The 15668-nt window shown below is 36.0% G+C and overlaps 1 protein-coding gene across 1 annotated transcript in view; it reads left to right on the top strand.

Annotated features, from left to right (window-relative positions):
- Positions 1 to 15668, top strand: part of LOC126252135 (probable chitinase 10) — a 223260-nt gene that overhangs the window by 171421 nt on the left and 36171 nt on the right. The window contains exons 32-33 of the mRNA XM_049953001.1: positions 4232 to 4374; positions 7184 to 7369. Coding sequence (XP_049808958.1) covers positions 4232 to 4374; positions 7184 to 7369 — 329 coding nt within the window. The remainder of the gene's footprint in view (positions 1 to 4231; positions 4375 to 7183; positions 7370 to 15668) is intronic.

The raw sequence follows: 15668 nt of genomic DNA on the forward strand, positions 1-15668 counted from the left end.
TAAATACTCATAAAATGCCATTCCTTATAATAAAATCTGGTGAGGCAGCCAAATTCTTACACTCAGGATTGGACTTTTGTGCCTTTCTTAGTTCCTCAATAAGACATCGACTACTAGCAAGATGTTAATTTTCATTCTCAAGGCATTTGCATTCTGATTTAACTTGCCAGTCTTGTAATTTGATCATGTAGTCATATTTAACAAATTTTAAGGCCCGTATCGCAAGTCTGCTGCTGGGATCTTTTAAACTCAGAGTCCATTGTAAAGCTGCATGACCTGTAATTGTTGTGAACTGTTGTCCATATAGGTCACACTAAAAGTATTGAGTGCCAGAAACAAGTTCCATAAGTTTCTTTTCTATGGCACTCTAGTTTTACTCAGCTTGATTCAGAGGATGTAATGCATAACCAAATGGTTATTCTTCACCCTCTTGTATTTGACTCAAAATGTAGCTGACAGTGACAGTACTAGCACACCATTTGGATAAGCCAAAGCAGGTGATGTTGTAAGAATTTCTTTCAGTTTTAATGTGGTACTCTTGCAGTCCATTGACCAAACAAAATGAGTTTCCTTCTTTAAAGTGCGCGTCATATATCTTGGCGGCCGAGTTTAGGTTCGTTCTGCGCATCTGACGTCACAAAACACAGTCAGCCAATGAACAGAGAATGACGTTGCCAGATCTCGACAGCAGTGCAGAGCACGGACGAGTGTCTTCAGTTTTAGAAACGTTCAGTCATAAATAAAGTAATAGAACAAAAGCAATGTCTTGATAGCAGACTTTCTTTTACAGAAAGTTTGGAAAAAGCATTCTTTATACCAATTGCTTCATATTCTATTAATTAATTAAACCAAACAAGCAATAAGACTCCTAATTCAGGCGATAGCAAGGAAAGGTGTTTGTTTCAATCTCACGAACTGCTTTTTCGCAATAAAGAACAGCGGTAATTGTTTATTTCCTATTGTACTTCAACGAAGCGTGAGTAATTCATAGTCATACCGACAGTGTTTATAAGTAGTTGCGTGAGGTGTTAGAGTCCTTATGGAGTTACACTGTTCGATGAGCTGAGGTAGCGGAACAGTTAAGGTGCTGGGCTGCCAAGTGAAAGGTTATGAGTTTAAACCTAGTGCGGTGCTTAATATTTTCTTTATTTAAAAACAATATTGGAGTGCCTTACTTCACGAATTTTATTCGTTTGAATGAACTTTCTAGTGCTTTGCCTCTTCATTAACTTTTTTGCTGCTGCAGACATGTGCTCCCCGCATTCCGCGCTGTGCGCGATTTTGTCATCACTGCACTTCTCGCCTGTGCAGACACATGGTGTTCCCACTGCTTTGACACACTTATCATTCGATTTCACAAAAACTATTTGGCCAAAAAATTTGATTTTTACACGTCTTCTTGCCTGATACCTTCCCCCCATAAATGACTTAATTTTGTTTTGATGTGCAGCATTAAATGTAGTAAACCATTGCACGAAATTTTGAAGAGTTTGCAGAGGTAAAAGTCAATAGCGTATACTTTCCGTATGGTCGATTTTAGTTGCCACAATGTTGAGAATGAAATGTGGACAAGATACCTAAATTTCATATAATATTTACTGTATAACAATATCTCGTTTAATTTAAGTACCACATAGGTGTCGTATGTAATATTGAGAAATATTCCGTCTTTTGCGACTGTAATAAAAGTTTTATATACGCACGGCGCGTTTGGCTTTATTTTAAAGCACTTCCATCGGTGAAAGGTATGGCACATACACAATGGTATTCATGTTCTATTTCTTGTTTTTGTTCCACAGTCGCAGTTTTACCAATGGTATTGAAATATATCCCTCTTCTGCAACTGTAATAAGCGACTTATTTAGACCAGACGCGTTTCTCTCTTTTGAAGCATCATAAGAGGACTGTATTTTGTGTCCTCCATTGCCAAGTCACCTTTCGTAGTTTTGTGCTGCGGTAGCACAATATTCAACGTTTGTGTTGGCTCATCAGTGTGTTAGCAAATAAATGCTGTTTGTGTGTGCCACACACAAAATTATATTTGACATAGCTCTGAGCACTTCACTGACAGACGGTATATTCAAGTCCTAATGTTTTTGTATGTCCACAGTTTTGTTTAATGTATTTTGTCTACTTCCTTTTGATTGATTGAAGTGCTTTAAAATAAAGCCAAATGTGCCCAGTGTAAGTAAAACTTTTGTTACAGTCGCGAAACGTGGAATATTTCTCAATATTACATACGACACTTATGTGGTACTTAAATTAAATGAAATATATAGGTATCTTGTCCACATTTCATTCTCAACATTGTGGCAACTAAAATCGACCATACGGAAAGTATACTCTATGGACTTTTACCTCTGCAAACTCTTCAAAATTTCGTGCAAAGGTTTACTATGTTTAATGCTGCATAATAACTGCGTTGAACATCGAAACAAAGGTATCAGCCAAGAAGATAGGTAAAAATCTAATTTTTGAGCCAAATAGTTTTTGTGGAATCGAATGATAAAGAGTGTCAAAGCAGTCGGAACACAATGTGTCTGCACAGGCGAGCAGTGCAGTGACAAAATCGCCCACAGCGCGGAATGCAGGGAGCACGTCTTTGTAGCAGCGAAAGGGTTAATGCGGCCGTGATGGCTTTATTTCATGAACTGCGCGCTCCCCCCTACACGTAAGCTTGCGAACTATGCTATACTATGGCGCTGCTTCTATTGGCGCATGCGTCGTGTGCAACTGGCAACGCAGCAATCTCCAGCGTCTGGGCGGGCATGCGCGAGCCGCCAAGATAAAAGAATTGAACTATAGTAATTTCTTGAGAGGTCTTAAGGTGGCTGCATAGTTCTCCATGAAATTTTGACAGTAATTTGTTAACATTAGAAATGAATTCAGTTCTTTTAAGTTTCATTGTGGTGTAAATACATTTGTTTCATTCTTGAATTGCAGGTCTTGTCTTACAACATCTGCTGGAATTATGCGGCCTAGATAGTGTACTTGGGATTGCATGAAACTACACTTTTCTAATTTCAAATTTAGGTCAGCATTACTAACATGAATTAGCACATTTCTTAATCACTCTTCATGTTCTCTCAACACACTTGAAAAGACAATTATGTCATCTGTGTACACTAGACACATGATCAGCCTTAAGCTTTGTGAAAGTAAATTAGCAAAATGTTGAAATGTGGCATGGGCATCTTGATGGGTAGTTGTAATGCCCAGTAGTGGGGTATGGACCTGTTACCTCATCCATCTGAAAGCAACTCAGTCGCACTTGCATGACATTTGTGTAAAGCCTGCATAAAAAGACTATTGCACTGTTGTCACCAGCAGTTGTTACTAACCAGCAGAATCTATCTGAGAATGTCGAGCAGCTGCCTTGAAGAAACGTTGTGGGATTTACATGATACAATCCCAAGAGCCACATATTCAACAGATAAGCCAGGAACATCTAAAGTGCCATACTCGTAGAAATCAATTCATAAAATGAAAAACAAATGATCTGAAAATAAAAGTATTTATGAAGCATAGGGAAAATGAAGTGTTATTTCAGAATAACTATCATAATGGTTTAACAACAATTAACATTTCAGTAATTCAGAATCAATTATCAGACAGGTCTGTGCAGAAATATTAGTTTATGCTGTTGAGACAAAACCTGTACTTTATTTCGCACAGTTTTTGACAGGACAATGGGCAGTAGAAATTTCAATAATGGACTTTGATTTTTTTGTACACTATTCAATTATTGTGAGGTCACTATGATGTTTATATCATTATGATAGAAATAATAGTGACTAAAAATTAATAGACCAAAAGTAAATTTCACTTAAGAAATGTATATAGTTATGAGAACAACTTCTGGCCAGTACTTACAGGCAAAATATTAGCATGGTACTGCCAAAAACATGTACAAAACAACCAAAATAAAAATCTTTGTCTTTCTCATGCTCACAACAGTTGCATACATCTCATCCTGGGGTCAGAGTGGCTACCCTCCCATTTTAATCTTGCCTAGTCTGTACCTTCCAAACGAAGGAAGTAATACTTCCAAAAGCTTTTATATGTGACTATCAGCAATACTAAAATTTTATATGCTGGATGAAAGTACTGTATAATGATTGTGACTCATAATTTTATGCTTTTGTTTATGTCTTTCTTACTGGTATCATATCACTTCTGTGAGAACAATTTCTATGGAGAGAATATTAATTATATCTGTTAATGATTGCAGGTTATGATGTTCCAACACTTTCCCAGAATCTAGACTGGATTGCAGTGATGACATATGATTTCCATGGACAGTGGGATAAGATAACTGGCCATGTGGCTCCAATGTACACACATCCAGAAGATGTTGATGTCACATTCAATGCTGTAAGAATTCATAAAAGTTATTAATAATTCTGTTTAATTGTATCAAAGTAGGAAAATGATAAAAGCTTTTACCAGGTGTACCGGTATCAAATGAGCAATTTTTTTTTTTTTTGTGAAAATGAAACACTAATTTTGAACTGAAAAGTAAAAACATTTTATTCAAAGTACTGACCATTGCTTTCTATACATTTTGACCACCTTTCTGGCAATCTGTGGACACCATGCCAATAGAAATGTTCGATTTTTGAAGCAAACCAATCAGACACCCAATTTTTGACTTCTTCGTAGGAATTGAAGTATTCCTCAGCCAATGTGTGTCATTGATGAAAACAAATGGTAGTCAGAAGGGGCCAAGGGGCCAAATCTGATGAATACGGCGGGTGGGGTAGCAGCTCCCAGCCAAGTGTTTTGATTGTATCCTGAACCAGTTTTGCTTTGTGTGCAGGTGCATTGTCATGTAAAACAAATTACTTTGCCATGTCTTCTGGCACATTCTGGTCTTTTTTCGATCAATGCATAGTTCAAATTGATCATTTGTTGTCTGTAGTGATTAGTATTCACAGTTTCACCGGGTTTTAGAAGCTCATGACACACCACACCTTTCTGATCCCACCAAACACAGAGCATTGTTGCAGAGCTGATGCAGCACGTCCAACTTTTGTGACAACTCTCTGAAAGAACAACCTTACCATTCAGAAGGCTGTAGTTTGATCCCTTTCAAACTCACTCAGTTTGGTGCCACAGTTTGATCCTTTCAAACTCGCTCAGTTTGCTGTAGGAAGCATGAATTTATCTCCAAGGCATGGTTGCCTGCTTGCTTCCCATGTTCCCACAACAGTGAGCCTTCTGGCTGTGAGTGTTCCCTATTAAAGCATTGACGCAGATGGCATTCTGATTGCTATTCCTATGTACTATGGCAGATGATGTCAAAACATTATCAGTACATCTACTATCCCCCAAGGTGGCACATGCTATCATTGGATCAAAATCAACATTGTGTACTAAATTTTTTCCTTGCTCTGTATATTTCACACACTAATGTAATACTATTCCAGTAGTCTTCAGTTGTGACTCATTTCTTTCTTTCTTTCTTTCTTTCTTCCCCCATTAGTACTTACCTCCTGCTATAATCAAATAATAGTTAATAACTATGCAGTATCTAGACTTGGTAAATAAGAAGTAGAATTTATTTTATTGGTGTCACGTAAATTTTCTTGAAAATGCAGTTTCAGTTATCTGTTGGGGAAAAGGATGGAATTAGATTGCTGAACTACATTTGCACTTAACTAGTCAGTACTCTGAAGATAAAGTGAACAATCACCTCAGTGTTCATTTTCTTTACACTGAAGAGAAACTGTGAAGTATATGGGTAGTTCTGTGTCTGTTTTGTGAGCTGATATTAGGATCTAAAAGGTATCTTTGGCTCTCGTTTTATAAAAATGTCCCCTCTTCCTATTGCATGTCATTGTGTATTATTGCAATGGGAACAGCAATGCAGCAAGTTCTTCAAAATAACTATGTGTTAATGTATGAGTTGCTGTACAATCTGCTGTAGCCCTTCTGGAATACAGTACACTTATGCTAACAGTTTTGTTTATTATGTATTTTTTCATCTTCTAATGCATAGATAAATATATAAACACGGCAGTTTAATTGAACAATTACTTAGTATCACTTTGATAAAGACTGTTTTCATTTTTAGACTATGTCACCATCTCAAAAATTAGTGACGGAGAGCATGAGTCAACTATAATCTCTTTAAGATTCCATTCCCCATTTCACTGAACAATATTCTTTTAATAGACTTCATAAAGAGAAAGTAACTGTTTTTGGTATTTTTGGAAAACCTTTTTCTAATAACAAATTAACATATTATAGGAATAAAATAATGTAAAATTTTCCTACAAAAATTGTCTCTTGTTTAATTTTAAATTAATTTATTGTTTTATCCAGCACTGTTCAGGTGATAGTTACTAAGGCTTACTAGAAAAATCATTTTTTCTAAATATTAACCAACACTAATGCGAATAAGCATGAAATGCGGATATCAGTCTCACATTTCTGAAAAACAAACTTCAGCGCAACTTGTGTTGATATGAGCAGTTCTGTCTCTATTTCGTGAGATTTCATTGGGATCTAGAAGGTATTTTTGTTTGTTGTGTTAAAAAGTGTTCCTTCTTACTATTGCACAGCTTTATGTATTGTATAGGAGACAGCACTGTCTCATCAAACACATAGGTTCCATTTTCACATTCTTTAAGGAATACTTCTCCTTACTTATTATGAAAGTAGAGCATGTGTGTATTTATATGTGACATGTGTGATTTATTTTTTTCTCCTTATTGGTTCATTCTTCCTAGAATAAACATTCAGATTCTGTAGGTTTATCTTTCAAACCAGAAAGGAAGAAACAACACAGTGAAAGCACTCACTACAATAACTATAATACAGATAACACTAACTCCATTCATTATCAATTTGTGTTCTTAATGTGTTGAAGCAGTTTCTGCACTTTATTATTTCATAGACTCTCTGAAAACATTTTGGCCTTAACTGTAATTTCTCGATCAACATGTACATTTTTCCACCCAAGATTTATAACTGCCCTCTGACACAATACCACAGATGGTTTTATTTATTTATTTTATTGTGGAAATGAGGATAACCAGTCTCTCACACAATAAAGTACAGAAATGAAAATGACATCTAGTATGTGAAGTGCAAACATTCTGTTAATTAAAAGTTTTGCTTTTTATGCGATATTATCAGAAATTGGCAGAAAATGTCATTACTGTTTTCTTGTTCACAGAATTTTTCAATCCACTACTGGATTCAGAAGGGAGCCAGCCCCAAAAAAATAGTGATGGGAATGCCAATGTATGGACAGTCATTCAGTCTTGCTGACAACTCAGACCATGGCTTGAATGCACCAACATATGGGGGAGGTGAAGCTGGAGAGTCTACAAGAGCACGTGGATTCCTTTCCTATTATGAGGTAAATGAGGGTGAGGTGATTGAGGTAGATTTAAGTTTTTGTGTCCTCATATTGATTACCTTGTTACCACAACAAAGAGTTTAACATTCTACTTGGGAGCAGGTAGAAACAAAATTCATGAACACTTGTACAGAGAGTGATGTAGAGCCTATGCAAAGACCATTGGAAATAAACAGACCATTCCTTGGGTCTCTACTGACAGACTTCATAGAATGAGTGACTGACCAGCAACAAAGTCCACAGTACAGCATATGTTTTCATAAAGCAGGATAAATAAATCCAGTGAGTAATCAAAATTTGGAACAGTAAACAGGCAAGAACAAATTCTGACCATTTATAAGATGCACTAACTTCATAAAAAGTAAGAGAGGGAATGCAATTCTGACAGCTGCAGTATTTATTCACAGTGTGAACAGTATGTTGCTAGCAGCTGCACCCACATCACATGCTGATTCCACCCTTCACAGCACTACAGGGCAACTTTTTCGCAGGAGAGTCTGAGAAAATTATGAGAAATGACAGACAAGTATTAATAACAGAACAGATTATAATACCTGTACATTCGTTAGTAACCACATGTGGGGAAGTTGCTATGTTGTAATAAGAGCACTCATCTCAATGGCAAATGAGGTAGTAAGGGTTGGTTGGTTTGTGGAGGTTGAAGGGACTACAAAGGCCATCAGTCCCTGAGGTAGTAATAACAACATGTAGTCAGCCCACAGTGTGGCGGACAACTCTTCAGTTTACTTCTGGACAACTAGAATTGGTGATCAACCTTACTATGGGGTGCAAACAGACCACAGTATTCCTATATCTCTGCTTATTGCACATTGTAGGTCACAGAGTATGGGTGCTGAAAGACCACTGTTAGAAAATTCGCTCAGAACAAGATGTGGTTTGGATTCCACTTAGATCCCCTTTGCCTGGTATGATTAATGGGATAGATTAGGGTCACACATGTCACCAAAGTGGTTCACAGTTGCACCAGACTGTTGAGCCACATGGAACTATTACTACTACAAGACATCATAGAAAATGGCCTCCTAGACTGGTGCAGCATGGTACACATTGATACATGCCAATCACAGGATATGTGCATTTTTAAAAACCACATGAGAAGATACATACTGCTTGTCAACTGGGTTTGGTTCAGGAAGATGGTAGAAGTGTTCTTATGTGGAGATGACAATATGGGTAAAATGCACCCCCTAGTCTCATGTCTCACTGGCAAATGTACTTTCTTCAAATGTACATCTGTTTGTTCACCTACAGCATCCCACAGATGATCTGTACCTTGAGCAAAACAATGCACCTCACCAATGTTCCCAAATTGTGTTAGAATGGTTCAGGTTGCTGCACAGATTTAAGTGAAGTTGCTTGTTCCATACAGTCAGCTTCCCTTTCTCCTTTGTTATTATTTTATCTTTTAATATATATAGAAATAATATTCTGAATTAAAATAGTAGCTAAGAACTCCAAAATACTTTTGCCAGTCTCTGAGAACTGCTCCTAGTGATAAACACAAAACATTAACAATCAGTTACAAAAATTATTTATATTCAATTACTGGGTCTGAATCACACTGAAGAACCAAAAGATACTAGATACTGGAAGTTGTGTAAAGCACTGAATTGATGACATAGATTCTTGACACACAGCTGAGCATATAGAAAGTATATGTTTGACTCACAAGGGAACATTCTCAAGTGTCAATAAACAGTCTTGCCAGAATAGACAGGGCAAAATATCGCAATATGTTTTTGTTTGTGGCCAATTTCACTTTTAAGTGGTAAAACACACCCTGAAAGGTAATTTGGCATTTTTGGTTTAGAGGAAATCTCTTCAAAACAATGATATATAAGCAATTACTTTCATATAATAATTGATATGTAATTAACATTCTTGAAAACTGTATAATCAATTTTTGTAATAAGTTGAAATACTGCAAAATGCCCACCACCATTAATTAATTCTGACAAATGAAAACTTTTATTACAACATAAATTAAAGAAGCTTCCAAGCCACATATATCCCTGTGTAATAAAACTGGATCACAAAAGACCAGTTTTGGAAAATAAGCTGCACACAATGTGCTGTCAGAGTGTTTTCAAGATAACTAGTTAAAATATGTAAACATTCATTAATATTCTAATTATTTGTTTTTGTTATATTTGTTTTATGTTTTAAATAATTGTTTTACATTTTACATTTTACATTTTTTCTTTCCCTTTTTTTATCACTTCATGTACATTTATTTTGTTAACTCAAAATAAGAAGTAATTAATTTTTATGATACAAAATAATTGCAATAATGATAATCTGTAAGGAAGTGCTTAAAAATAACATCTTTTTTACAACATGCACATGAAATGAACAAAATTTCTTCAGGTAATACACACAACAAAGAGATATAAAACAAAATTCAGCAGGATTTCAAACTGTCATGGTCAATCCTCTAAATATCTTGATTTGTATCAGGCATATTTCAGTACACTGGTAAGCCATGGTGAAGAGAGTTAATTATGTATTAGTGACTGCAGTTTGACTTTATTGTTCCTCATATGGAGATTGACATTATAATCATTCAGCAGAACTAGATCTGAAAATCTTCTCACAAGGTTCTTCAAAAATTGCAAGCCGTATATGTTGCACGGCTGCAAATGTGCCATTGAGCCCTTTGGGATCATCAAATGTTTCTTGTCCTCAGGTATGATGCTCAAAAGTTTTCTTTTAACCCTGATCACATACCTTTTCATAGTTTCAAAAGAAACTTATGATGAGTTGAACCAAGAATTCAAGAATCTCTTTTTGAAGCCCCAAACATCCTTATGACAGCATCAAAATGTGGTAATCAAATGACTGACCAGGTCAAAAGATATTTGAAAGATGTTTTCTTTCCAGTGAGGGAGAAATCTCTCTGTAATTGTTAAATACTTCCAGAGGTCACTTGAAAAAATGTTTGGAGCACAAAACCTGTGGCCTAGGAACTTGTTCTTCTGGAGATCCCAAAGCTCTCAATGTCACAGGTACACTTATGAGATGTATATAGCTTTCAGTATTAGAAGTACTAATACAGTTGAATGATTATAATGGCAATCTCCACATAGAAACAATACAATCAAGCTGCAGTCATTAGTACATAATTAGTTCTCTCCACCAACACTTACAAATGTACTAAAATATGCCAGATGCATCAGGTTATTTAGAGGATCAGCCATGACTGTTTGAAATCCTGCTGAATCTTTTTTATATTTCTTCTCTGTTGTGTATATTATATGAAGAACTTTCATTCATTTTATGTTCATGGCATAAAAAAATGTTATGTTTAAGCACTTCCATACAGATTAACATTATTGTAATTATTTTGTATCCTAATAAAGAATTATTATTTTCAAATGGCAAATTGCACATATGTGAAATGGTAAACTGAAAAAGACACCGTGAATGTAAAACAAAAGATAACAATTTAAAACATAAAACAAATATAAGTAAAATAAATAATTCGAATATTAATGAATGTTTAAATATTTTAATTAGTTATGTTGAAAATACTCTTAACAGCACATTGTGTGCAGTTTATTTTCCAAAAATGATATTTCAGGATCCAGATTTATTACATAGGGAAGTATGTGGCTTGGAAGCTTCTTTAATTTATGTTGTAATGAAAATTTTCATTCATAAGAATTAATTAATGGCAATGGGGTTTGTTTTTGTGGTCTTCAGTCCTGAGACTAGTTTGATGCAACTCTCCATGTTACTCTATCCTGTGCAAGCTTCTTCATCTCCCAGTACCTACCGCAACCTACATCCTTCTGAATCTGCTTAGTGTATGCATCTCTTGGTCTCCCTTTATGATTTTTACCCTTCACGCTGCCCTCCAATACTAAATTAGTGATCCCTTGATGCTTCAGAATATGTCCTACCAACCGATCCCTTCCTCTAGTCAAATTGTGCCACAAACTTCTGTTCTCCCCAATCCTATTCAATACTTCCTCATTAGTTATGTGATCTACCCATCTAATCTTCAGCATTCTTCTGCAGCACCACATTTCAAAAGCTTCTATTCTCTTCTTCTCCAAACTATTTATCGTCCATGTTTCACTTCCATACATGGCTACACTCCATACAAATACTTTCAGAAACGACTTCCTGACACTTAAATCTATACTCGATGTTAACAAATTTCTCTTCTTCAGAAACGCTTTCCTTGCCATTGCCAGTCTACATTTTATATCCTCTCTACTTCGACCGTCATCAGTTATTTTGCTCCCCAAATAGCAAAACTCCTTTACTACTTTAAGTGTCTCATTTCCTAATCTAATACCCTCAGCATCACCCGACTTAATTCGACTACATTCCATTATCCTCGTTTTGCTTTTGTTGATGTTCATCTTATATCCTCCTTTCAAGACGCTATCCATTCCGTTCAACTGCTCTTCCAAGTCCTTTGCTGTCTCTGACAGAATTACAATGTCATCGGCGAACCTTTATTTCTTCTCCATGGATTTTAATACCTACTCCGAATTTTTCTTTTGTTTCCTTCACTGCTTGCTCAATATACAGATTGAATAACATCAGGGAGAGACTACAACGCTGTCTCACTCCCTTCCCAACAACTGCTTCCCTTTCATGTCCCTCAACTCTTATAACTGCCATCTGGTTTCTGTACAAATTGTAAATAGCTTTTTGCTCTCTGTATTTTACCCCTGCCACCTTCAGAATTTGAAAGAGAGTATTCCAGTCAACATTGTCAAAAGCTTTCTCTAAGTCTACAAATGCTGGAAACGTAGGTTTGCCCTTCCTTAATCTAGCTTCTAAGATAAGTCGTAGGGTCAGTATTGGCTCACGTGTTCCAACATTTCTACGGAATCCAAACTGATCTTCCCCGAGGTCGGCTTCTATCAATTTTTCCATTTGTCTGTAAAGAATTCACGTTAGTATTTTGCAGCTGTGACTTATTAAACTGATAGTTCAGTAATATTCACATCTGTCAACACCTGATTTCTTTGGGATTGGAATTATTATATTCTTCTTGAAGTCTGAGGGTATTTTGCCTGTTTCATACATCTTGCTCACCAGATGGTAGAGTTTTGTCAGGACTGACTCTCCCAAGGCCGTCAATAGTTCTAATCGAATGTTGTCTACTCCGGGGGCCTTGTTTCAACTCAGGTCTTTCATTGCTCTGTCAAACTCTTCACGCAGTATCGTATCTCCCATTTCATCTTCATCTACGTCCTCTTCCATTTCCATGATATTGTCCTCAAGTACATCGCCCTTGTATAGACCCTCTATATACTCCTTCCACCTTTCTGCTTTCCCTTCTTTGTTTAGAACTGGGTTTCCATCTGAGCTCTTGATGTTCATGCAAGTGGTTCTCTTATCTCCAAAGGTCTCTTTAATTTTCCTGTAGGCAGTATCTATGTTACCCCTAGTGAGATAAGCCTCTACATCCTTACATTTGTCCTCTAGCCATCCCTGCTTAGCCATGTTGCACTTCCTGTCGATCTCATTTTTGAGACGTTTGTATACCTTTTTGCCTGCTTCATTTACTGCATTTTTATATTTTCTCCTTTCATCAATTAAATTCAGTATATCTTCTGTTACCCAAGGATTTCTACTAGCCCTCATCTTTTTACCTACTTGATCCTCTGCTGCCTTCACTACTTCATCCCTCAGAGCTGCCCATTCTTCTTCTACTGTATTTCTTTCCCCCTTTCCTGTCAATTGTTCCCTTATGCTCTCCCTGAAACTCTGTACAACCTCTGGTTTAGTCAGTTTATCCAGGTCGCATCTCCTTAAATTCCCACCTTTTTGCAGTTTCTTCAGTTTTAATCTACAGATAATAACCAATAGATTGTGGTCAGAGTCCACATCTGCCCATGGAAATGTCTTACAATTTAAAACCTGGTTCCTAAATCTCTGTCTTACCATTATGTAATATATCTGCTTCAAGAGGATGTCGTTATCAGGCAATGGGGTATTTTGCAAAATTTCAAATTTTTACAAAATTTGACTACTCAGTTTCCAAGAACATTAATTACATATCAACTTCTATGTGAAAATCATTTTTATATATTATAGTTTTGAAGATTTTCTCTCTAAACCTAAAATTTCAAATTACATTTTGGGGTGTGTTTTACACCTTAAAAGTGAAATTGAGCACAAACAAAAGAATATGTATTGAACTATTTTGCCCTCTCTATGCACCTGCCAAGTTTCACTTAGATCATTTATTGACACTTCACACTTGGGATGATTCCCTTGTCACTTTCACACCCTTTACCAATGGCAGTACAGTCTTATGGAGTAACACATGAAAGTTGTTTGTGGATTGAGGATACCACATGTCATCTCAAATGGAGAGCCATTGACAGATATAGAGGTAACTTCAGGCTTGCCCCATTAGAATGTATGAGACCCTAGCTGTCCATGTTTTATGCTGTATGACTTGGCAGAAAATTGGAAAAGTAACCACAGCCCTTTTTTGTATTTGGTATTTGGGCTGATCTTGATAAGATTTCAAAGTGGTGCAAAAATTGGTACTTTGCTTTAAGTATTCAGACATAAAAAATTGTGCCTTCATAAAATGCAAAAGTATAGTATTCTATTACTCATTAATTGGAATCAGTCAATGTGTGCAAATGTGTGGTTGTAACAACTTGTGCAGATATGAAATTGATTGATCATGTAGGCTCTGTTGTAGGTAAAGCAATCAGTCCACAAAAGAGTTTGCTTACATAACAGTTGCGCATCCCATCTTTGATTATTGCTCCCTTGTGTGGTGTCCATACCAAATAGGTCTAAGTGGGGATATTGAATATTTATGAAGAAGAGCAGTAGAGATGGTCTCTTATTTATTTGGCCCATGGGAGAGAATCATGTAAATGCTGCAACAACACTATTCTTAATGTAAGCTTACACTAGAAGTGTTATATTTTTTCATAATTCTTACCAAGAAATGTGTAGACTTAAAATGAATGTAAGTTAAGCCAGAAACATACTTGTCAAAAATAGGAATACCAGAGGAATTCACAGGAAGATATAAGCAGAAATCAGACAAAAATGCTGTGAGTAAATATCTGTATCGAATATATTTTGCAACAAGCTGTTTTAGATGTTGAAAGCAAATCAAAATTGCAAATATTTTTCATTCCAGATGCATTATGATGTCTTAATCAATAAAACAAAATGCATATGGTGTTATAAATCTACATTTTTAGTAGTGGCAACAATGGATTTTAAATACGAAGTATCAGTTCAGAACTGCATTAACCTTTTGTGCATCAAATTCAGAAAAAAAAAATTGGAGAAAATTTTTTTGTGATGAATATTTACTGTATATGTTGCACATATGCCATATCCATTGCAAAAGTTCTTTTGAAGCTATTGGTTAATAAATAAAATAATGATTCCAAATGGCATCATAGTCACAGAAATTCACCATAAGTATTACTTAGTATAAATACATAAACTAATTTCTTATTTATTTTATTAATAAGTGTTAAAACTCTTTATTGTTTTGTTAAGGAATAAAACAGCATGTGTCTTTGAACCTTTCATTTATTTTTAACATAAATTGATTTTTTACTGATTTATTTAAAATGAAAATTTCTGAAACAATTGTTTTGTTTGTTAAAACACAATGCAACATTGCACTTGGGGCATTTAACTCTTGAATATGCCTTCATACAGAGTCTGCATTGTGATTTTGATTCTAAATGCTCTGGCCAGTGTCCTATTTGGTCAAAGCGCACGCCAGCGACTGGGCGAATTACCTTAGGCTTTCTATTGGGAGCAGGTAGACTTGGACAACCCCTCTTTCTTGCAGGTGTACCAATTCCTTTCTTCAGCAAGGCACTAGCTATTTCTGCTTGAAACTTCAGCAGTGGTGTATATTTCTCATTTTTATGAGTGCACTGTCACCTATAAAGCAGCCAAGCGTTCACACAAGCCATATCTATGAAATGGAAAATAATTCTCAGGTAGTATCTCTTGCTTTTTATGTTTATTCTGTATATTTTGACCAACATATCATGGAGATCCACTCCTCCCATGTGCATATTATACTCCTGCACAATGTTGGGACGTGGAACATTTACATACAATCTGTTTTTTTTTTACTCCAATGTGCCACATTTTCAACAGGTTCCTTGCTTTTATAAGTAGAAATCAGGTGGACAGCTTTATTGTTGTACCATTTCAAAATTATAATTTTTCTCTCTCTCTCTCTCTCTCTCTCTCCTCTTTCCCCCCCCCCCCCCCCCCCCCATCTGCACAGTAATCACAGGTTCCTCTGCCT

This window comes from Schistocerca nitens, chromosome 4 (genome assembly GCF_023898315.1).
Source record: "Schistocerca nitens isolate TAMUIC-IGC-003100 chromosome 4, iqSchNite1.1, whole genome shotgun sequence".
Lineage (NCBI taxonomy): Eukaryota > Metazoa > Arthropoda > Insecta > Orthoptera > Acrididae > Schistocerca > Schistocerca nitens.